General features: G+C 35.4%; 1 protein-coding gene and 1 non-coding gene across 11 annotated transcripts in view; one reads left to right on the top strand and one right to left on the bottom strand.

Annotated features, from left to right (window-relative positions):
* Window positions 1-14060, top strand: part of LOC123538683 (titin homolog) — a 130349-nt gene extending 116289 nt beyond the window's left edge. For 8 of the 10 annotated variants that reach the window (XM_053530193.1, XM_053530194.1, XM_053530190.1 and 5 more), the window contains 6 exons: window positions 123-284; window positions 1919-2060; window positions 3279-3421; window positions 3819-3833; window positions 4551-4580; window positions 6978-14060. In XM_053530193.1, the coding sequence (XP_053386168.1) occupies window positions 123-284; window positions 1919-2060; window positions 3279-3421; window positions 3819-3833; window positions 4551-4580; window positions 6978-7574 (1089 nt within the window). In that variant the 3' untranslated portion in view covers window positions 7575-14060. The remainder of the gene's footprint in view (window positions 1-122; window positions 285-1918; window positions 2061-3278; window positions 3422-3818; window positions 3834-4550; window positions 4581-6977) is intronic. The other 2 variants (XM_053530195.1, XM_053530196.1) reach the window with 2 other exon arrangements.
* Window positions 14061-20191: 6131 nt separating this feature from the next.
* Trnat-agu (transfer RNA threonine (anticodon AGU)) lies at window positions 20192-20264 on the bottom strand. The gene has a single exon. It is a non-coding gene; the product is annotated as a tRNA-Thr (tRNA).
* Between the last annotated feature and the right edge of the window lie 3492 nt (window positions 20265-23756).

Below are 23756 nucleotides of genomic sequence, written 5' to 3'. Positions count from 1 at the left end.
CAAGTTTGAAACAAACTTATTTTGAAGAGCTTTAATAATATTTCAGATTGCTAGGTAGAAGTATCTTTCTTCTACATTCTATTAGTTCAAAACAGTTGAGATAATATTCCCTTGTACTTCAGATATACCTAGCTGCCAGCACTGTTACACATTTAGAGAATAAAGTGATGTCACTGCAGGACAAAATGAAGGCTGTAAATGCTCTTCAAGAGAAAGACAGATTGGGTCAAATTGAAAATGAAGTAGCTCAAACAGTAGCACATGTGGCTTCTAGTGAAAAACAGGTACTTTATTATAGACTTTTGATAATTGGAAGCAGTGTTGAAGTAGACAAGGTGTTGTCCTCTCTGCAGAGGGAAACAGGAGTCATAGATAGCTAGAGTCATTTACAACCAGCATAGATTTACCCAGGGTGAAAATCAGGCAAATGTAAGCATGATTTGGGAAGGTAATGCTTGTTCTTAAAGGTTAACTTACAAAAGGCGATGGAGACCAGCAGGTTTGCCACTTACCTTGAAAAGTCAAGGGAATTTTTTTTTCGAGCTCAGTGAATTGTCAGGGAAATTTTGATAATGGTCAGTGACAAATGAAACTCTATAAGTCAGGGAAAAATCAGGGAAAATTGAAATTCTGGGTTGATGTTAAAAATGTTAAGTTGCTATGACAGTCTTCAAGCAGTATTTATAGGTATTTCCAAACACATTTTGGTGTAATTATCAACATAATTTAAATGTGTTTGACTCAATTTCAGTTTTATGTTAACTTTGGAGTTTTGAAGACTGAAAGGCTTTGTAACCCTTGCCTCCAGAGCAGACTAATCCTATACTTTTCCTGCTTTGTAGGGGTGTATTTGTTAATGAAAGTTTGTTATATCTGAAACAAAATAAATATAAAAGGTGGATTGGACGGCTTTAGGGGAGGAGGAGGCCGAAAAAATCTGGTGGTACTGGTCAGTGAAAAGTATTGTTTAGTCAAGGAAAAGTCAGGGAATTTCATTTTCTCAACTAAGTGGCAACCCTGACCAGGTAATGTAATCATGTTGTTGGAAGGTTAAGATTGTTGGAGGAGAAAATGAAAAGGGGATGGAAGTCAGGTAAATGTCAGCATATTTAGTTTATATTAATTTATGTTGGCTCAGTTCAGATATAAGTTTGAAGCTTGTTTAAAATATTCTCAAGCTCACTTCCTTGAATGACCAGTATTGACGTCATATGAGAAAGCGTTGTCATGACCCCATTAGGGCTGGAACGCTGACCCTCGGGTTGAAGGGTCGACACCCTGTGTTTGAATGTTAAGTTTGTTCTTAGAGGTTAAATGTGAAATGGGGATGGAAGACAGGTAAATACAATCATGATATGGGAAGGTTACAGGTGGATGATGTCTAACCAGTAAAATGTTTATCAGCATTGTAACTCTCATCATTCAATGCTTCTTGTAGTTGGGAGACATCCCACCACACAGTGGTGTGGGAGACATATTGATTTACTGTCTGTGTGTCTGTCTGTCACAAAGCTTGTCCACACTCAGTCGAACATTTCTCATCCGACCTTCACCAAACTTGAACAAAATGTGTTTGACAATAAGTCATCGATAATTAGTCAAATCAACCCAGGCACTTCGGAATTTTGGCCCTTGAATCTTGATTTTGATAAAGTCTGATAAGGCAGTTGAGGTCTTGGTGCATGGTTGACTCATATACTACTATTCAGATGATTAGGTACTTGTGGGAGACATGCGCTTTTCTCACAAGCAGCTCTAGTTTTAGGACAAAATGAAAGCCAGGTGAATCTGTGAGTGCCCACATTGTGGTAAACACATGCTTCAGTGAACTTTAAGCAGCATCTTTAAAGTAAATAATATTTTGTATGTTATTTTACTGGCTTCAAGATGTTTCTGTCAACTATAATTCTATTTAAAGGTTAAACATATAGAAGGTGCTGTATCCAAGCTTGCTGATTCTCCAAAAGGAAAGGTACCATCAACAAAATCACGCCAGGCACCTAGTATTCCCCGTCAGAAATCTCCGCCAAGAGAAAAGCCGGAACCTACATACCTGATAGGTAAGTAGAAAATACAAAACACTCTTGGGTAGAATAGACAGGGATGCTTTGATTGAAGCAAAGTTTCATTGGCCTTCAAAAGTTTTTGTTTTCAGTGTACATAATATTACCATGTATTTTCAAATAATCTGTATTGTAATCCCCCTGGATATATCAGTATGTTTATGCTTTAATTATATTTTATGCTTTTGTTGCTTCATTCAAAACTGCAATTGCAACAACTGTTTATGTCTCCCCATAATACGGCTAGATAAATTGATCTTGTGCTGTCTGTTTGTTACAAAGGGTCTACTTCTCTGAAACTACTGGTAATCCAAACTTTGTAGAAAGTACCAAGACTAGTTTCGCATGTTGTGGGGTGCCTGAGGTAAAAAACTAGATAAAATTAATATGTTAAATCATAGAAAAACCCTAATAAACACTGGAGGCCACAATCATAAAACTTTATAAATGTTTGTCTCTTTGAATTCTACGTCAGCTTTGAAACTGGATTATCTAGGTCACTAGGTCAAATGATAGAAAGACCTAGTAAACCTGAGGCTACATCTTCTACCTGGTCTTAAAGATTTTTTATCAGAATGTTTATCTGTTTAAAATCTATGATAAATTTTTAACTTGGGTCACTTGTGTAAAAAAAAATAGGTCACCAGGTCAGCTCATTGAAAATCTTTGATTAATGGGCAGTCTGATTTACATAAAACATGGTCAGAATGTTTGAAATCTATTTTAAATAATACCTCAGAAATGTTCCTTCAGTGCTCCAATACCAACTTTGTTCAAATAATTTCATTTGGTCTGGAACATTGCTTGCAGAGGTGGTAGTCACTTTTTCATATACAAATACAGCATTTCTTATTATACATAATAATGGAAAAATCTTGTCAGAAAACACTGGCCCAATTTCAGAATAATTTCACAGATAGTTTCCATATGTGATCCTGTACCAAAATTGTTCAAACTATCTGTTAAACTCAGGTGAGTGATCTAGGGCCTTCATGGCCCTCTTGTTTCAAAAACCAGTCTCTAGTAGAAAGTATGATACAGCAGGTTCTATGGTATTAATAGTCTGCAGAGAAAATTAATATGTTTTTTTCAGTTTCATGTACTAAATCAAATTAGGGGCGTTACTTTGTGTAAAAATCCTACTGTAATCACTTTGAAACAGTTTTTGTCAAGCGTCTTCATGCCTAACTACATGCTAACAATTATGTATTGAAGGTGACACCAAGGAACAGGATCTACCTGAGAGCAGAACAGAATTCAATGAGGAATATGGGTCTATAGAACTGCCTAGTGTTAACCGTCTCAAAGCTATGTTTGGTGGGATCAAGTCTGACGATAGAGATTCTTCTATAAAAAGGGTGTGTATTTAATGGTCAAAAATACAAAAAATAAAAGTCCTGTTAGGAAACTCAGTCTCACAGTTTCAAGTTTTGTTTTATGTTAGAGCTAATCACCATGACTTGTCACTTTTCTCAGCACAGTTTTAATCGCATGAATTATTGTTACTTTTATTTTGTATTTAAGTTAGCACTTAGATGATTATTGAAATTTGACACATTTTCAATGAATGTCTTGTTATCTAATTACACAATAAAGTAGATTGGGTTCAGAAGTTAAATTCAATACAGCCATAGTAATGGTGTGTATATTACATCATTGAAAACATTTGTGTATTATTATTAAGGTATCTTACTGCACAAATGTCATGAAGGTTGTTACATGGAAAAACTAAATGACATGTAATGTTGTCTATAGGTTCAAAGTTCATCGGTAAGTTATCGTGCAAGTTGTGAGTACTAAATCTTTATGTGTGACTTCCCTATCCCAACAAGCATGTCTGTGAACAGTGAACATTCTTTTAATCAGTTGATAGTACAAAACTGTTGCCAGGTGAAAGTTATTGTCAGGTCTTGATTTAATCCGAGGGTAATGTTTGCATGTTCTGTTTTAAACTGAACGTCATCTAGTTGAGGGGTTTTATAGCCAGTGTGGGGTCCTCTGTACAATACTGCACTCTAACCTTGTGCATGCCGTTCATTCAGATTGCAATGGTTTCATAATGATAACCTTCTGGATTTTCTTGTTCTTTATCAGTTTTGCATTCAAGACTTGGGTTTACTATCATCTGTATTTAGTACATGTGAAGAACCTGCCTGCTTAGCTCAGTAGCACAGATTTATGGATCGCGGTGTCTTGAGTTCTATCCCTCGATCCCTGGGCGAGGCGTATGTCTCGATGATGATTTGATAAAAGACATAGTGTCTGAGATCATTTGTCCTCCACCTCTGATTCATGTGGGGAAGTTGGCAGTTACTTGCAGAGAACAGGTTTGTACTGGACACTGATTAGGTTAGCTGATTAGAAAAACTGTTAAAAAAACGGCTTTAAACCCAAACAAACAAAGGAAACAAAGTACATTTGAAACAGCTTTGCTGGTTATCAGTTCAGTTTATATGAAAACTGTAAAAATGACTCGTTCACTTGCAGGGACCAGAAAATGACAGTCAACAAGAACCTGTATGTTGTATACAATTGTTGAATTAGATGTGCTATAGTTTATATAGATTATTTAACTAACATAATTTTAAGGCTGAGAATCATAAATAATAAGTTTGTCAGAATTTGAAGAATACAAAATAAATTGGCATTGCACCGGACTGATGAATGTCAGTAGATGCATTGCACCGGACTGATGAATGTCAGTAGATGCATTGCACCAGACTGATGAATGTCAGTAGATGCATTGCACTGGACTGATGAATGTCAGTAGATACATTGCACCAGACTGATGAATGTCAGTAGATGAATTGCACGGGACCGATGAATGTCAGTAAAAAGGAGAGAAATATTATGAAAAACAACTGTTCTTCTTCTCACTCATTTATGTTCTCAGCCTTAAAAATCAAACCTGTTTTCAGAATTTGACTGGTAAAAAAAACAACCCTTTATTCTTTATTTTCTATTATTTTTTTTTTTTACTTTATTTTGATGAAAAGCAACATTGCTATCTTATATTTGTTTTGCAAACAGCTCTTGTTTAGTGATGTCTGAAAGCTGGTTTGACTGCACAAAAGACATTTTAAACATTTTTAGTGTGATTATCTATTTGAAAGCTAGACAGCCATCAGAGATTGACCAGCCGCTGTATGGAATTGTTTGATAGATTTCTATATGGTTTAATACTGACATACTGCATCTACAACATAGCTGCTGTGTTACCTGTTTTAGTGCAGTTTTGTGTTGAAACTTTTCTACCTAGCTGAAAAATCTTTCTTCCACTTTAATGCTCAGTCTATTCTTTCTTCAAATGTTTTTCTGCGCATTTATGTTTTAAAATTCTCTATTTCAATAATTATGATGAAAACCACTTGTTCACTGTCATCTATTTACAAATGCCATAGTGAATGATTGTACAGCTGAAGTTTATTTTGTAGTTATATTAGTATATATCTAAATTAGCTGTTTGTTTTTATACCTGTAGATATTTCTGAGTGTTATATTTTACTGTCATAAAATATGGGTTTTCGCTTCTTTTTGACAATTTTATGTATATTTCCACAGACCTTCTTCAAATGGTAACAAGATACATATGCAAATACATGTAATATGAGTAGTAATTGTTTAAAATGCATTAATGCACTGTGATATAATGTATTAATGCACAGTGATATAAATGTTTCCATTTTTTCAAACGTATTAATGCTCTAAATGGTATTGTTATACTAATGGTGTATTTTTATATATAATACAACCTTTATATTGTAATTGTGGATTCATAAATCAATGGGTGTAAGACTTTCTAAAAGGAAATTGTATGTGTGTGTGGGGAGAAGGGGGCGGGATGTGGGCAGGGGGTCCTGGAAAACAACAGCATTGTTTTCTACTGAGAATGAGGACAGGTTGAGAGACCTTGCATGTGTGTCACAGTTGCTAGTCGTATTTAAATTGTATTCTGACATATCTGCATTTACAATAGAAGTATTGTTTTATATCATCAGCTAGTTATTTATGAAAATGATATAATCTCTCTTACATGCTTGACATTTATGAAAGCTATATACATGCATATATACATTTTGTAATGCTTCTGCTATAATCTTGATATACTTTATAGCACATAGTTGATAACTTCCTGGTCTTATATGGTATCAGGTCGATTATATCATATGCTACATATGGCCCCACACCCCTTGCACCAAACAATTCCATCGCCACCATTTACGAAAAGGATGCACATTACTTGGTAGGGTTTGGAAATAACTTGGCATACATGTCCACTATATAACAAGACTATGTGTGGCATTCAAGACCCAGGTCACACTTAGAAGTCGTTTTACTTGTCTTGTCTGTAACTCGTATACACTAGTGGATATCAAATAACTTAGCACTAATATTTACCATAACAAGACAGCTTGTCATTGCAAGGTCAAAGGTCAGTAGTCAAGGTCAAAGATTTTACATATTTTTTTCTTGTCCACTATGAATTTTGCATGTATGCATGACCTTTGCAAAACAATAATTATATTAAAAGTGGTTGCTAGGTAACACTCAAACCTTAGTTCAGATCACTTTGTTAAAGGTCAACTATTTCAAGCCGTTTTTCTTTTCTGATCTGTAATTTCCCTTTATATGGATGTATAATAAATACCTTGTCTTATACATTAACATGGTGGCATGCCTTTTGCACATGTCTAGATATTTCTAAATTCTGTTCATTTTCTGCTTTAATGAATCATGTCTCTATCTCCTGTATATTGGTTGCATATGCTGTGTATTGTTGCATTTAAAAGCTTTCCAAGAAATTTCTACTATTTTACTAGCATGTTAAATATTTTTAGACATATGAATTACTCTGTACACACAAATGTATTTGTAACTTCAAATGTTATTATTTTGATTGTTTTATACTTTCAGATTCACAGTATAACTGCACGAAGTGTTTCTAAAGAACAATTAGAAAAACTGCGCCATACAACAGATGATCCTCGTGCACGTGTAACATCATCTAGTGAAGTTGTACATCCGGGTCGTGCAACTGCGTTGATGACAGGACAGCAAATAAAACCAAGGCCGAACATGCCCAAACAGGTCTACCAGTCACATGACTTTCGGTCGGATGATTCAACCAGCATTAAAATGCAAGCACCAAAACAAAGTATACAAGTTTCCTCAAATGTGAAACAGACTCCAGATACCAAAAGTAATACAAAATCTCAGACTATTGTAAAAATAAGTCTCGGAAGTGGAAATATTAATAGACCTTTAAGTCCTAGTGTAGCAGACCATGTTCAAACACATCAGCCAATCAAAAGTACTGTAACAGCAAAAACTGGTGCTCCAAAACATTCTAGCCAATCAGTATCACAAAATATGAAAACTGGAGATGAAATTGACACTCCTGAAGAGAGAAAGTCACCAAAAATCAAAACTGGAGCAATCTCGGCTATGTCTAAATTTTGGGAAAAGGGGGCAAAAGATGACAAAGTTCCAGAATTATTAGAATATGATTGATGGCTGAAACATGTAGATATTTTTATGACTTACATGTTATATCCAAATGACGAAATATATTTCTTGGGTATAAAAATATGACAAAGAATAGAAAAGATATGTGATATTCTAAATATGTGGACTAATTACAGATATTCAAGTTGAAATGTCTACAAAGGTAAAAAGATACCATTAAATATTTGATAAAATTGGAGCAATGATTGTATGTTTTTTACTATAGCAAGTTACATTTTTTATTCTCCACATATTCAGTGTTATACACAGACATCCCAACTCTCCCGATCCGATCGGGTATCTCCCGATTCTGGTTGTAAAACCCGATCACCCCGATCAGAAGTCTCAATCTCCTGATTAAAAAAAAACAACAAAAACAACAACAAAAAAAATGAAATAATCCACTTCTTTGCGCCTATCTGATACTGTTATCACTACTGAGGAGCCTGTAAACAACAGCTTTCGGATATTTTCACACCTTACTCTACCCTTGCTGATTATTGTTTATTACACGATTTAACAAAGCCAGGTGTTGAAAAATGTGTCACAATTGAAATTAAAATCCAAACATTAAATATCTAATTAAATTCAATCAAATTTAGATTAGAAATTATACTAGCTTTACCTTTTTCTGTAACTTTTTGAAAGCGAAAGTAGATGGTCGCCGAGTCAACCTGCTGGGTTTTAAAAAACATTTCTGTTAAAATCATTTTGATAAGAGGAAATGTCATGGTAAATTTTAATATCACTTACTATCAAATGCTGTTAAATTGTCTTTGCATCATCACAATTTGTCAAACACATCCTTTTAACTGGAGATTTAGGCAAATGTCTACGAAAGTTTAACAATACCCGGACATTCAATTTTGGATAACAGGATTTTGATCAATAAAAGTATTTGAGCTAGGGGTTTTAAATACTGGTTGACAGGGATAAGAATCAAACAGTAAATTTTCTATTGCTTGAACTTTTATTCTTTTAGATATATACATTTTGTTTTTACAGTTCTAACAGCTGCACTGTTTGTCATGTAAAATTCACCTGGGGAGTCTTCTTTCCAACAAAAGAAATAAAAGTGCGGGTTTAATTCTCAGTGGAGTTTTGAATTTAGACATAGTGCTTAAAGTGCCATAACTATTTAATTTTGCAAATAAGGCTTCATGTATTATTGTTCCAAAACATTAAAAATGCATGAATAATAAGATATAGACAAGTGAATTTTTTTAAGACTAGTGATTTTATAAGGGCAAATAAGTTAATATTATCATTTAAAATTTGTTAAAAGCTTCGTTATCATGAACATAATTACCGCGGTATAAAATCTCCCACTTGAACACCTCAATCTCCCACTTTGGAAAGCAAAAACTCCCACTTGGCATTCAGAAAAAGTTGGGATGTCTGGTTATACATGTATTACTATTTTTGTTGTTGTTTTTACCAGAATGCATTTATGCTACCTGTTCTAAATGTGCCAGTATCCAAGGCAATAGAAAGTAAACTTTAGAATACATGACCAACATGTTTTTCAAATGATTACAAAGTTCTAGAAAGGTTTGAATTATAGGAAAATTTAGTTGTGATAAAGTCAGAACATCTTGATTCAAGAAAGTTAAGAAACATTTAGACATGACTCAGTAAAAGTACATGTAGAGTTAAGGAGGTAGGTTACCTTAATATTTGTATGTGCGCATGTCCAACCGGAAGCTAACGTGACGATTTACAACGACGACGTTTACGACAAACTAAATGTGTTTGTATATCCATTCTTCTGAAAACAAATCATGAACCTGTCTCCGATCTGATGCTATATGGTTTAATAATGCAGATATAATGAATAAATTGCCGCAGAAATGCTTCGAAACAATGTTGCCTTAAAATGATGTCATTGACGTCATGATGTTAAGTGTCAGTTACCGCGCAAAATTAATAGCTTTTATTTTGAAAGTACATAATTCTGTGCATTTTCTTTATTTGAACTATTTTCAAATAACCATTATTTGCTGAAATATTTTTATGAGTCTTTTGTTCTGAATAATAATCAATATTTTGCTTCTTTTATGTAGTTATATTGAAATGTTATGCGGAATGTAAGAAAATGGATGATGGTAACCAATGTTATTTGGAATATACTTGAGTGAAAGGTTACTTGCTACTGCCATTTTCAAATAAAAAAAGTAGCAGTTTGATTTGTAATACCTATTTTTCAGTTTCAGTTGCTAATTTGTTACTTATATACTAAAACTAAGATCTAAAATTGTTCAAATTTCAGTAGAAAATTGTGGTTTCTTGAATTGAATTGATGTTACCATGGAAACAAAGCCCGTGACCTATAAACCTAAATGTAAAATTCAAAAGTGTTGACACTGGTCTATCTAAAGAACACAGCTTCGGCTTTTTATTTTCATTTCAACAATATCCATGAGAATAATAGCAGCATGCTGAACGATTTTTCCATGAAAAATGCCAGACGAAGGGTTCTGCTGTAACTATTTTAAGTTGTGAAATGTGTTTGAATAAATGCAAATAACACAAAAATATAACTTATGTTAGAAATAATATGTTTTAAAGCTACATTAACAGGAAAGATAATTTCATCCAATATAAAAAATATTCTTATAAAAATAAGAAATTACAAGAAAAAGCAAGATATAAGCTTTTTTAAACATCTCTGTTGCCATGGTTACTTTAAACTTTAAGAATAACAGGGTACCATGTAAAGTGCTTGGTGTATTGCTAATAATATTACCCAAATATTCCATGCTTGTCATTAACAGAATGGTACTGAAGCCATTGAAAAATCCCGTTTTTATACATAATTGTTTAAAAATGAGAGAAAATGCGTTACCATGGAAACATGAGCCCCGCGAAATATACACTATGCTTACGTGCATACTAGTAAAATTATCAATTATGCAGACTTCTACCGATATCAATGAAACTTAAATACAATGAAAAGTGTTAAATTTCCGTATTTTCCTTCTTCTTTCAATATAAAATACCTTTGGTGGGTCATGTTCTTCAAACCTGGATAAAAATTGAACTTGAAGGGACTGAGATAAACGGACTTGAGATTGTAGCAGTTAAAACATCATATTACACGAAATACAAAAAATTGCTGCGGTTCAACAAATCTGAATTTACCCTTGTAACAAGGTAACCTACCTCCTTAAATGAAGGGCATGTTTCTGGTAAGTTACAGTTGGACAGAAATTAACTAATGTACAATATTAACTGGACATGTTAGCTGCTTTATGGTGTTTATGGATGTTTATTTTACAGGTTCAGTGTATAGATAAGCAGGCTTACCCCTTTTATTAACAGGTCTACAACAGCAGTTAGACAACAACATGGCAGGGTTGAAAGTAGCTAAACTTAGCACTTTGACAGGTTGATTGAACATTTGCAGCTAGACTGAACAAATTGACAGGTTGATTGTACATTTGCAGCTAGACTTAACAAATTGACAGGTTGATTGAACATTTGCAGCTAGACTGAACAAATTGACAGGTTGATTGAACATTTGCAGCTAGACTGAACAAATTGACAGGTTGATTGAACATTTGCAGCTAGACTTAACAAATTGACAGGTTGATTGAACATTTGCAGCTAGACTGAACAAATTGACAGGTTGATTGAACATTTGCAGCTAGACTTTACAAACTGACAGGTTGATTGTACATTTGCATTTTGACTTTACACATTGACCAGTTGATTGAACATTTGCAGCCACATGGGTTGATTGAACATTTGCAGCTACATGGGTTGATTGAACATTTGCAGCTGGAGTTGACTGGTTGATTGTACATTTGCAGCTAGACTGAACAAATTAACAGGGTGATTGTACATTTGCAGCTGGACTTAACAAATTGACAGGGTGATTGTACATTTGCATTTTGACTTTACACATTGACCAGTTGATTGAACATTTGCAGCTACATGGGTTGATTGAACATTTGCAGCTACATGGGTTGATTGAACATTTGCAGCTGGAGTTGACTGGTTGATTGTACATTTGCAGCTATACTGAACAAATTGACAGGGTGATTGTACATTTGCAGCTGGACTTAACAGTTAACAGTTTGATTGTACACTTGCAGCTAGTCTGAACAAATTGACAAGTTGATTGTACATTTGCAGCTAGACTTAACAAATTGACTGGTTGATTGTACATTCGCAGCTGGACTTAACTGTTGCCAGGGTGATTGTACATTTGCAGCTAGACTGAACAATAGACAGGTTGATTGTACATTTGCAGCTAGACTTAACAAACTGGTTGATTGTACATTTGCAGCTTGACTTAACAGTTGACAGGGTGATTGTATATTTGCAGCTTGACTTTACAGTTGACAGGTTGATTGTACATTTGCAGCTGGACTGAACAGTTGACAGGGTGATTGTATATTTGCAGCTAGACTTTACAGTTGACAGGTTGATTGTACATTTGCAGCTAGACTGAACAAATTGATAGGTTTATTGTATATTTGCAGTTGGACTTTACAAATTGACAGGGTGATTGTACATTTGCAGCTAGACTGAACAAATTGACAGGTTGATTTATACATTTGCAGCTAGACTTTACAAATTGACTGGTTGATTGTACATTTGCAGCTGGACTGAACAAATTGACAGCGTGATTGTACATTTGCAGCTAGACTGAACAAATTGACAGGTTGATTTATACATTTGCAGCTAGACTTTACAAATTGACTGGTTGATTGTACATTTGCAGCAGGCCTTTACAAAATTGACAGGTTGATTGTACATTTGCAGCTGGACTGAACAAACTGACAGGTTGATTGTACATTTGCAGCTGGACTTTACAAAATTGACAGGTTGATTGTACATTTGCATCTAGACTTTACATATTGACTGGTTGATTGTACATTTGCAGCTGGGCTTTACAAAATTGACAGGTTAATTGTATCTTTGCATCTAGACTTTACAAATTGACTTGTTGATTGTACATTTGCAGCTGGACTTAACAGTTGACGGATTGGTTGTATATTTGCAGCTGGACTTCACAAGTTAACATGTTAGCATGGTTAATAATTAGGAGGCAGAGAACACAAAAACAGAATGGGTAAAAGATAGATCCTGTAAAACCCGAGGCAGAAACACAAAAATGCATAGATGAAAGATTAATCTTTACGATAGTTAAAAGATAAATTCTGTAATATCTATACAAGCAATTCACTCTATTTTTATGGACCAGAAAGAAACAGTTTCTTGTAAAGTATAGTGACTTAATTGTATAATGTTGTGAGATTCTAAAGTTTAATTTTCTGTTGTCTTTTATCATATTGCATACTCATTTTGTTTTGTTTTGGGAAACATTATGTTTAATGAATTGTTTTCCATGAATTGCAGATATTTTAAAGATTCCACATTCCGAGATAGATTTGTCATGATGCTATAAACTCACTTTCCTTGTCTTAAGATCTGCCATTTGAACGAAGTGTTCAGGCTGAGCTGTATGTATATATACATGCTACAACATCCATTCAGTAATTTTAGTTAAGACATGTGCTTGATGAAGGAAGGGTTCTTATATGGACTTCTCAGACTTGTTAAAATGGTTCAATTTTACTACACTTGGAGGCTGCCAGAGCTAAAAGTAATACCTCTACACAGCTTTCTTAAATTTGTTAAAATGGTTTGGTTTACAACTAGAGGTTTATTCACCAAACTTTGTATAATGCCTTTCTTTCGTGAGCAACTTTGTACCTTATACTTTGAAGTCTTCCAAACAATGTAGTTATTTGATATATTTTGAAAGATTTGATTGAAAACCCAGCTTTGCAAAAAATTGATTTCATATTTAAATGTGTGCACATACCTTTTGCACAGTAACTGTTGATAAATAAATCTGTTCGAAGCAGAAGGAGTGTATTGTTTGTTTATAACCCATAGTGCTATATTAAACTTCTGTAAAAAGGCTTTCTTATCATTTTATTTAGTACAAACTGATTTTAACATAGCTTTGTGCAATATAACACATTCTGATATTGTTTTTACTTGGTTTATTGTCTGTTTGTTTGCATATGGTATGGTTGTAAATAAAATGTATATTTTGTATTTGACTTTTCAGGGAATGTGAATATTTGAAAATATTTTATTCAGACAAGAAAGTTTCTCATACATTATTTACTATGTCCTATCAAAGACATAGAATCAAACAATGCTTGGAAAGGCAGTGTAAATTCTGTGAAAATGCAATTTTATTGTTCTTTTTCTTTTACTGTCAATTATATTTGAATATATAATGAAGGTTTTCACAGTGTTGGAAATGTGCTTAATGATTATATAACAGTTACAAACATTAGCAAGATTATTTTTGTATTGTAAAGAAGAGACTGGTTCTAAAGATTGATAAAACAATCTTGGTGACCTGTTACTCTAGTGATAATATGTTTTGTATATAGAAATATAGAGAAATCTTGATACATTCCAGTAATATTATTAATGCAGAAAATAAAGCAAAAGTAAACTGTCCATGTGTTGTATTGATTCTTACAAGGAGGGTCCTACTTTGATTGTTAAAAGTAAGTTTTTCATATAGGTGCTAATAATGCCCGTAACAGTAACTGCCAAAGTTCATGGTTCACTTTCTTGTCCAGTTATGTTTTAGGTATACTTGATTTCAAATCTTTTGTAAGCTTGTTGGTTGATACCTAGTGTTTCACAGAGAAAATAAGGGACATAAAAAAGGCTCAGTATCATCTCCTGTCCATAATTCTGCCATCAGTGAAAGGATCCTAATATATCATTTTGTATAAATGGTCCTCTTAATGGCATTAACCAGTTTAAGACTCTGGGACCCATAAGTACAAGGTAGACAGGATCTGTTTTATGCCTGGTTGATCCAACATTTGGTTTAAATATCACTTTGAACAAATGAACTTTAACACAAGACCTAGACCTCTAGTTCAATGGTGAAGATCACACTGAAAGGGCAGATTTCTACTGTTTTTTAGCTGGAGTGTATGAGGTATAAGGAGAGCTATCGTAGTCGCCCATCGCCTGAATCTGCGTTCACAGCTTGTTGAAAGGTTTGATGCACTTTAACTTTGTCTGTTATTAGTTTTGATGCACTTTCTCTCTCTAATGGCATTGACTCAGACTTTTTCCACATCGTGACACAATGGCCATTAATTTCCCACCAATATTTTATTAATTACACCCTGTTTTACTTTGAATTTCACATTAAAGTTTTGATGTACTTTCACTCTGTTTCTGTTATGATTTTCATGGATTTGATTCAGAGTACATGTTCTATGACACCACCTGCATTTTGTGATACAGACTTATTTTAGGGACCACTAGAGGTAAAAATAGAAGAAAAAAACTTTTAGAACACTTCCGCTCATGATGCACTTTCTGGATCATCACTTGTATGTATCATTGTTCCAAGCTTTTCTCTCCAATTTGTTTAAATGGTTCTGCTTGACTGCTGTTAAGGGTCGCTAGATTTAAACAACTCTTCCTCTTGAAGCACTTTCAAGAACGATCATCACCAAACATGGTCTGTTACATCCTTGTAAGGCCCTCCCGAATTTTTTCAAATAGTTCTGCTTGACTGGTTTTAGGGAAATGCCAGAGTTGAATGACAAAAAAAAACAACAAAATCATGTCATGAACAGCTTGATGAATCATCACCAAACTTTATTGCGTCCTTGTGAGGTCCTCTATCAATTTTGTTCATGGTTCCGCTTTACTGATTTAAAGGGCAGCAAGAGCTAGAAATAGAAACCCGCCGTTACATGACTGAAATACTGTTGAAAAACGGCGTTAAACCCAAAACAAACAAAGAAATAGAAAACCCCTTAATTGACTTCTTCTCATGAACCACCGGATGGGTCATGACCAAACTTGTACAGAGAGGTCCGCTCTCAAAATTATTCACGAGTTGCGCTTGACTGATTTTTAGGACCGCCAGAGATAAAAACAGACTAGAATGTTGAAGCCCGAAGGGCAACTATGTCGAGCCTATTCTTTGTTGACACACGGCCTTAATGACTCAAACATTTCAGCCAGTTAAAACAAGTTTCATTTCATTATCTTGACACAAGCTAAAGTTATTTAACAGAAATGATCATCCACACACAAAAATAATTTTAGTTCACAAAAAAAATCTTTAACAGGTAGATATAGGTCAAAATACACCTAAAAATTTGATGTATCCATGTTGTACCATAGATAAGTGGTCTTGGCTTTTCCATATGGCCAATAGTAAACAAGTAACAACATAAGCTGTTCATAGGAACAACAAAGGGAAGTAATTCTAAAGAAAAATATGTAAAAAAAAAAGTGCAATTTCTCAGTCCTTATTTTTTTTACCATGTACAGTTATGTCAAAATACACCTAAAAATTGGAGGTACCATCCATGTTGTACCACAGAAAAGTGGTCTTGGGTTTTCCCTATAGCCAGTAATAAAAAAGTTACAAAATAAGCTATTTGAAGAAGCAACAAAGGGAAGTAATTCTATAAAAAATTGTAAGTCCACAAAAAAGAGAACTACTACATAATGTCAAAGTTATGGCCTCTTGTATGATTTTTGACCCCTAAGTGTGACCTTGACCTTTGAGATAGGGGCTTGGGTTTGCCCTTTGACACTCCCATCTCATAGAGGCAATTATTTATACCACATAAAAATAAGATTGTTCAATGCATATCTCAGTTATGGTACCAACAAGCTCTAAAATGACTTTTGAACCCTAAGTGCGACCTTGACCTTTGAGGTAGGGGTTGTGGAGCTGCGCGTGACACTACATCTCATTGAGGCAAACATTTATGCCAAATAAAAGATTGCTGTATGCATGGCAAAGGTACAGCCCGGACAAGCTCTAAAATGACCTTTGACCCCAAAGTGTTACCTTGACCTTTGAGATCGGAACCTGGGGTTCGCACATGACACTCCTTTTCATTGAGGTTAACATTCCTGCCAAATATAAACAAGATTGCTCTATGCATGTTGAAGTTGATCTGAACAAAAAAAACTGGACTCAAAAATTTAAATGGCAAGATTGACCAACACAAAACATGATCTTTAGCAGCCTGAAAAACATGTTCATATGTTTTCTCCTGGCTGTTTTGTGGGCCGCTTCAGCTCAAAATAAAAGAAACTTTAAACCATTTCTCATGAACCACTTGGAGGATCATTTTCAAACTGGGTCTGTACCATCCTTGTAAGAATCCTCTCATGGTTCTGACTGAATGATTTTAGGGACTACCAGAGGTAACACAAGTGTCACAGGAGACAGCACGCTCGACTATTTTGATGCTGGATAGTGAAACTGGGCATATCTGAGAAAACTGGAGCTGTCACTGGAGTGTTTAATGACTCCAATGCGGATGAAGATATTGGACAATTGCTTAAGTCTGTGTCAAATGTATTTAATAACAGAGATAGAGATAAAATGTATCAAAACATTAAATAAGTAAAAAAGGCACATAATTATTGTAAAAATTTTGCAAAAGTAATGTACCATGTGTCATATCATGTGGCTAATAATGTGGTACAACTATTTTAGGTTTGAATCAAATCTATTTGGTAATAACTAAAATAGAGTAAAAGTGCATCACAACCTGAACCTGAAATTCTAGTAAAAAGGGGGCATAACTCATAGCATTTTAGTGCCTTGTATCATATGATGTGGGTGACGATGTGGAACAACGATTTTTAAGTTTGAATCAAATCCATTTTGTAACAATAGGGATATGGTGAAAAAGCTTCAAAATTAAACAGAAATTCTAAGTAAAAAGGAGGCATAATTCACGAAATATTGGTGCAAGAGTTATGTCCCTTGTGTCATATGAAGTTGGTGATGATGTGGAACAACTGTTTTAAATTTGAATGAAATCCGTTTGGTAATAACAGATACAGAGTGAAAGTGCATCACAACTTGAACCTGAAATTTAATATGTAAAGGGGGCATAATTCATGAAATATTGATACCAGAGTTGTGGCCCTTGTGTAAAATGATAAGGGTGATGATGTGGAACAACTGTTTTACTCTGTAATAACTGAGATATAGTGAAAATGCATCAAAACCTAAAATTCTAAGGAAAAAAGGAGGGGGGCGTAATTCATGAAAAATTGGTGCCAAAGTTACGGTCCGTGTGATATTTGATGTGGGTGATGAACAACTATAAGTTTGAATCAAATCCATTTGGTAATAACTGAGATAGAGTGAAAATGCACCAAAACTTTAACCTGAAATTTTAAGTAAAACGGGAATAATTCATGAAACATTGATGTGAGAGTTATGGCCCTTGTGCCAGATGATGTGGGTAATGATGAGGAATAACTATTTGAAACTTGAAGCAAATCTATCAAGTGATTACAGAGATAGATTGAAAGTGCATGAAATTCTAAGTAAAACAGTGGGTAATTCATGAAATATTGGTGTGAGAGTTATAGCCCTTGTGCCAGATGATGTGGGTGATGATGAGGAATAACTACTTGCAACTGGAAGCATATCCATCAAATAACTACAGAGATAAAGAGAAAAGAAGAGAAAGTGCATCAAAACTTTAACCAAGGTGTGGATGCAGAAGGACGCCGACGCTGGGTCGAGTAGAATAGCTCTCCATAATTATACTTTGTATAGTCGAGCTAAAAATAGAAAAACGTTTCAAACAACTTCTTGCGGTGAACCACTTGAAAGATAATCATTGTAGGGGAGCAGTGGTCAAGATGCCAGCTGCTTAACCCAGAGGTCATAGGTCCACGCTCCACTTTGGTCACAACCTTTCATGACATGGGTACTAGTTATTCCAGAAAGCAGACTCGAGATTGTTAAAAATAAGCTTTTATTGCAAACAAGCTAAAATAATAATGAAAAATAGAAAGCCCTTCAAATGCCTTTTCCTCTTTAAGGTAGTTCTGCACGTTTGATAAACCGGAAGTGATGGCCTTACGTCATTTATCCAGAAAACGTAGAAAACGCCTGGATACGGCATACAGAAATGAAAATCATTTTATGAATTATTCGAAACCTGTGAGTAAAGTTATTACAGTGGCACTGTTTCTATATTTCTAAAGTCAAAATATGATATTAAAACATATGACACGTTAAAAAAATCAAAATAATGTCTTAAATTCGTGTGAAATGTCCGTTTACTTTAATCAAGGTCAAATATTCCAAATATAAGCACACGGACCTATACATTTTATTTCACCAAATTATAGGCCATGTGTTTATTTACAACTGTGAGAAGTTTCATCAAAATCTACATTGTAGAAAAAAGTTTATTCACGAAAACATTACGAAAGTTATGATTTTCACATAGACTCCCATTGTTAAATATTGCAAGAGGTCCACATTTTTCAAATCAGTCTAGAAAAAAAAAGCTCACGACTCTATCATTTTTATTTGCTGAATTTTCTATGTATATCCTGAAGTTTTGAAAAATCAGACTTTAATCAAATTCTACATTGTAGGAAAAAATTTGATCCAAACATGCACAACTATCTTAACCACATGATGGATCATCATCAATTTTGGTTTGTAGCGTCCTAGTAAGGTCCTCTCTCAAATTTTCTTAACCCTTACCCTGCTAAATTTCTGTAATGAACTTGTCCATCTTTCAATTTGGACAGTACCATTAACTGTTATTAAGGGATGTTTACCAAAAAGATACAGACTGAATGGCAAACAGTAGATAGATCTTTATTTTTCCTCCAGTATTGAAGATGTGCAGGCTGATCATGATTTACACTGGTTGCAAAGGCAGAATCAATCTGTACAGCATGTAATTTGGAATAGTATATGAAACATTATAAATTGATATCTGATTGATATTTTTGCCTAATTTATGTTTGTTTACATCATTTTCCCATTCTTCTTTTAAATGCACAGCAGCTATTTATATGATTGTCTTCAAGCTTTTTTGATAGTGCATTGTATTGAAAATTGATTCTGGCTGATAGCAATAAAACAACATACTGCCTGCACTTCCACTGATAAAAATAAATATTTTATACTTCTTTGGATAGTACATGAAAATGGATTTATAATATTGGATATAGAGAAATCAATATCAAACATAACATTTTTTTTAACTTTATATAGTTTCAGTATTCAAGACTAAATAACTTGAATTCTACTACATAATATTTCTTGTTAACCCTTATCATGCTGGACACGAATGAGTCTGACTTTGGGACCAGTGTAGATCATGATCAGCTTGCTCATCTGTGCAGTCGGATCAGGATCTGCACTATTCGCTATTCAGTTAATATTATTTTGGTATGCACCCATTTTGACAGTTAATGGTACTGTCGCAATTAAAAGATGGACAAGCCCATTATAGAAATGTAGGTAGGTAGGTCAGTAAAAAATTTTTTTGATTTATTTTTATCAAAGTGGGACTTTTCGGAAATTATTTTTGTGTCAAAAAATGAATAGATATATGGGGGTTATGCCTTTTAGAGCATCAGTAAGTTTATTTCTAACATTACTGACCCATGTTTAAAGCTTTGCAACTTTTTGTCTGAAAAAAAAATCTCAAAAAAGTTAGGGTTGGGCCCAAAATTTAGAATAAAAGTTAGATCTACCCTTTATAGAGAAATAAACACAATTTTATGTTACATATAAAATATTTAAAAAAAAAATAAAAAGGCTCCAGGGGGGATCGAACCCCCGACCTCCTGTTTACTAGACAGGCGCTCTAACCACTGAGCTATGGAGCCGTATGAATACGCACCAAGAAAACCAACTATATATAGTTTTTGTTTTTAAATACACAGTGCAAGTTTAGTCTTGTACTTTTAACACTGTTATATAGGTGAAAAATAATCCCGTTAATTTATAATTTGTTGAAATAGGACGACCAGTTAAACGACACAACTAATTTATTTGTAAATATATATGTAAATATTCGACTGCAGTCGGAAGTCTACGGAAAAAGCCGAGCTATTGTTCGTAATATTGGCGCAATATATCCCGTTTTTATTCCGTACCGTAACATTTAAGGAAGTTTAAATTACAAGTGACCGTTGTAACACTCGGGGGAGGGGTTGACAGAGGTAGCCTTATTTATTCGGCTCATCAATCTGGATGGCTTTATCTATATATCAAGAACCTAAATTGAAAAAATGCGCTGTTCTTGTCATTTTTCATAGGTGTTGTTAAAACACTTTTTTAGGCATGCACATTCCGTGGTTAAGCGTAAATTTAACGTATTACGGTCCCAAAAGGAAATGACGTCAACGTCATTAAGCAACGCCGACATTCCCGTGCATTTCATGGAAAATTTATGAGTTGAGGGACAATATAGATTCTACTGATTTTTTACACGTTTTATACTAGAATAGCGGAAGCGTATAACAATTTCGGATTTTTTCGAGATTCTGCAGAAAATTGGAATATGTCCGACCCAGGGTCATACTAACTGGAATATGTCCGACCCAGGGCCGTATAATATTTGTAACATGAAAATATTAAAATTGACCAAAATAACCTGCATAGTTTACCAATGGCACAGTGACGTAGTGATAAGTTCTCCGACTTCCACGCACGTTACCATGGGTTTGATTTCAATTCAGACTGTTTTCATTAATTTGATATGTCATTTTATCGATACTGTTTTTATTCTTACAACATTTTATCAAATATATCTAACACTCTTGGTAATAAACTGTACCTAGAAGAATGTCAAAAACTTTGTGCATTTCTTTCAATAAATGAACAATAAATCACGATAAGTGTGACAGTTTTCCTGCATTCTAAGTTTACAGATGAAATTTTAAAAAAAAAATGAAAATGGTCAAACAGGTGTCTCGAACTGACATCCCCGAGATTGGTAGCTGAACGTTTCGTCAGCACAACTATAATCTGCATATACGACCTGGTGATAAAGAAATGTTTATATTTTGTTTGGTTTTCAATATTTATATTTTTATTTAAGTTTGGGCACTGAAAATTTATTTACGGAAGTATATGGAATATTCTTGAGTGACAGTTCAATAGTTTCGGACAATACTAAATAATCCTCAATAGATAAAAAAAATTACATGTAGATACGTTATTCAATTGGGGTAAAACCAAGACACCAGTCAAGAGTGAACTGAGGTGGAGATCCCCTGATAATAGTCATAACATTTAATCCAGGCAATTGGTCTGCTGATGCGTCAAGTGTGGTGTGCTGTGTGTTGTGTTTTGTCACCTTCCGCTTTCAGCCTCCACCGCTGGCTAGCCTTCTGGTGAAAAAGGAGCCGAGTGCGTAAGTCTTCCCTGCCAGTACATAGCCTCTTTGCAGACAAGTCCTTTTGCAGTGCCTCCGAGTTGGCGCCACATGGCAACTGAGCACCTTGCGTCCTCAGGCAGAACTGCAGGGGACTCGGAGGAGGTCTGCCCGAGACATGTGGCATGCCAGGCCCACCGGTGTGTGGACACGCCCTGATGCCTATGAACAGACCCCCAGCTATGGGACAAATAGCTCCTGTGTTCCCAGGATAGGATTTTAACTCGGAACTAAGGGTGAGGTAACCCCGAAAGAAACCTAGAGAGTTGAAGACAGAGGTGCTGGGCCATTGGCACTCTCTTAACGAACCACAGCAACATGCAATATCTCTATGACTACAGAGCCATCCGGTATTCAACAGTGTGGTGCTGAATCTCTGAGGTCCCTCCAGGGGGATTCAGTGACGGGCTCTGAGCCTCGACAGAGTCCACCCACAGCTACTGGGGGTCCCTCCTTCAATCCACAACATGCAAAGAGAAGAAGGAGGAACATACCAAGGAGAAGAACCAATCCGCATCAACCTTTCAGGCTGATGCATTGGAATGCGGAGGGTGTCTTCAACAAGAAAGCTGAACTTGAGCATATCCTCCATGAGAAAGACATCAATGTCTGTTGCATTCAGGAAACACCTACAGCCAGAGAAATCCTTTAAGTCAGAGGATACCAGTGATTCCGCTGTGTCAGAATTGGCAGACGAAAAGGAGGCATCATGACATTGGTCTGGAAAAACATCAGCGCTTTCCAGACCAACACGCATATGGATGACTCCGAGTTCCAAGTTTAGAGCCTCAGAAAGAACGAGTTCAGTTTGAAACTTGTGAACATATACTCTCCAAGTGACAAAGCTCTGTCCCTCTGATGAAACCAGGTTCATCATTGTAGGAGACTTTAACAGTCACTCACAAAGCTGGGGATATGACCACCTGGATAAACGTGGAGAGGAAGTGGAGATGTGGCAAGATGATAACAAGCTAAACCTCATCAACAAGCCAGATGATCCCCCAACTTTTTACTCCAGAAGCTAGCGAACAGCATCAACCCCTGATCTTGCTTTATGTACTGATGACATACATGGACATACGCGCACACACACAAAGCCAACACACGAGGACAAAACAAACAGAGGAACACAGTGGGGCATCGCCTTGGAACGGTCAGTGGCAAAAACACCACTGGGGAGCTTAAACCAGTTTATGGTGCGCACCCAACCTCACTCTTACCCCCACCATGTTCCAAAGACACGGGGCAGTGTAAATAAAAGTAATCCCCTCCAGGTGAATCTCTAACACACGTAATGGAAACAAAAAGGCATGGCATGTAAAACACAAAAATGCTCGTGTATAAATATATAAAAAGCAAACCTTTAGAACCATAAAACGTATGTACTCAATGCATTTTCAGAAGACAGAGCAACAAGAGAAACACCCTTAAGAGCCCGACGAAACAGGCCAGAAGACAGATATCAAAACAGTTCAGTCCTGGTAGGATTTAAAAACTGCATATCATAGAGTCCTCCCCCCTCTTCCGTCAGACACAATCAAAGAGGGAAGCGTAGTGTCCAAATGTAAACGGGTTGAACACTAAACATAAGACTTCAACGCCAGAATACTTAAGGCTGCTTACAGCGCCATTCCAAGGGGAGCAAGAAAGGACTATAAGCCCTACTGGAGTGATGAGTTGGAGAATCTACAGGCAAAGTTATCAGAAGCCAGGGAGGAAGCAGAAAACAATCCCTCACAAGAAAGTAACCTCTCTCTACGGCAAGCCAAGGCCAAATTCCTCAGGCACAAACGGGAAGCACAGAGGAAGAGCTGGAGAAACAAAACAGCCTCGCTCAACCTAGAGCGAAATGCAAAAACTAGGAGCTACGAGCAGCGAACGATGAAGAAACAGGAGAGGCTCAGAACTTTGAGAGACAGGTGAACGTTGACGGGAACAA

Source organism: Mercenaria mercenaria, chromosome 18 (assembly GCF_021730395.1).
Source record: "Mercenaria mercenaria strain notata chromosome 18, MADL_Memer_1, whole genome shotgun sequence".
NCBI classification, from domain to species: Eukaryota; Metazoa; Mollusca; class Bivalvia; order Venerida; family Veneridae; genus Mercenaria; species Mercenaria mercenaria.
The sequence above is the reverse complement of the archived record's forward strand: the minus strand, read 5'-3'. Positions and strand labels throughout refer to the sequence as shown.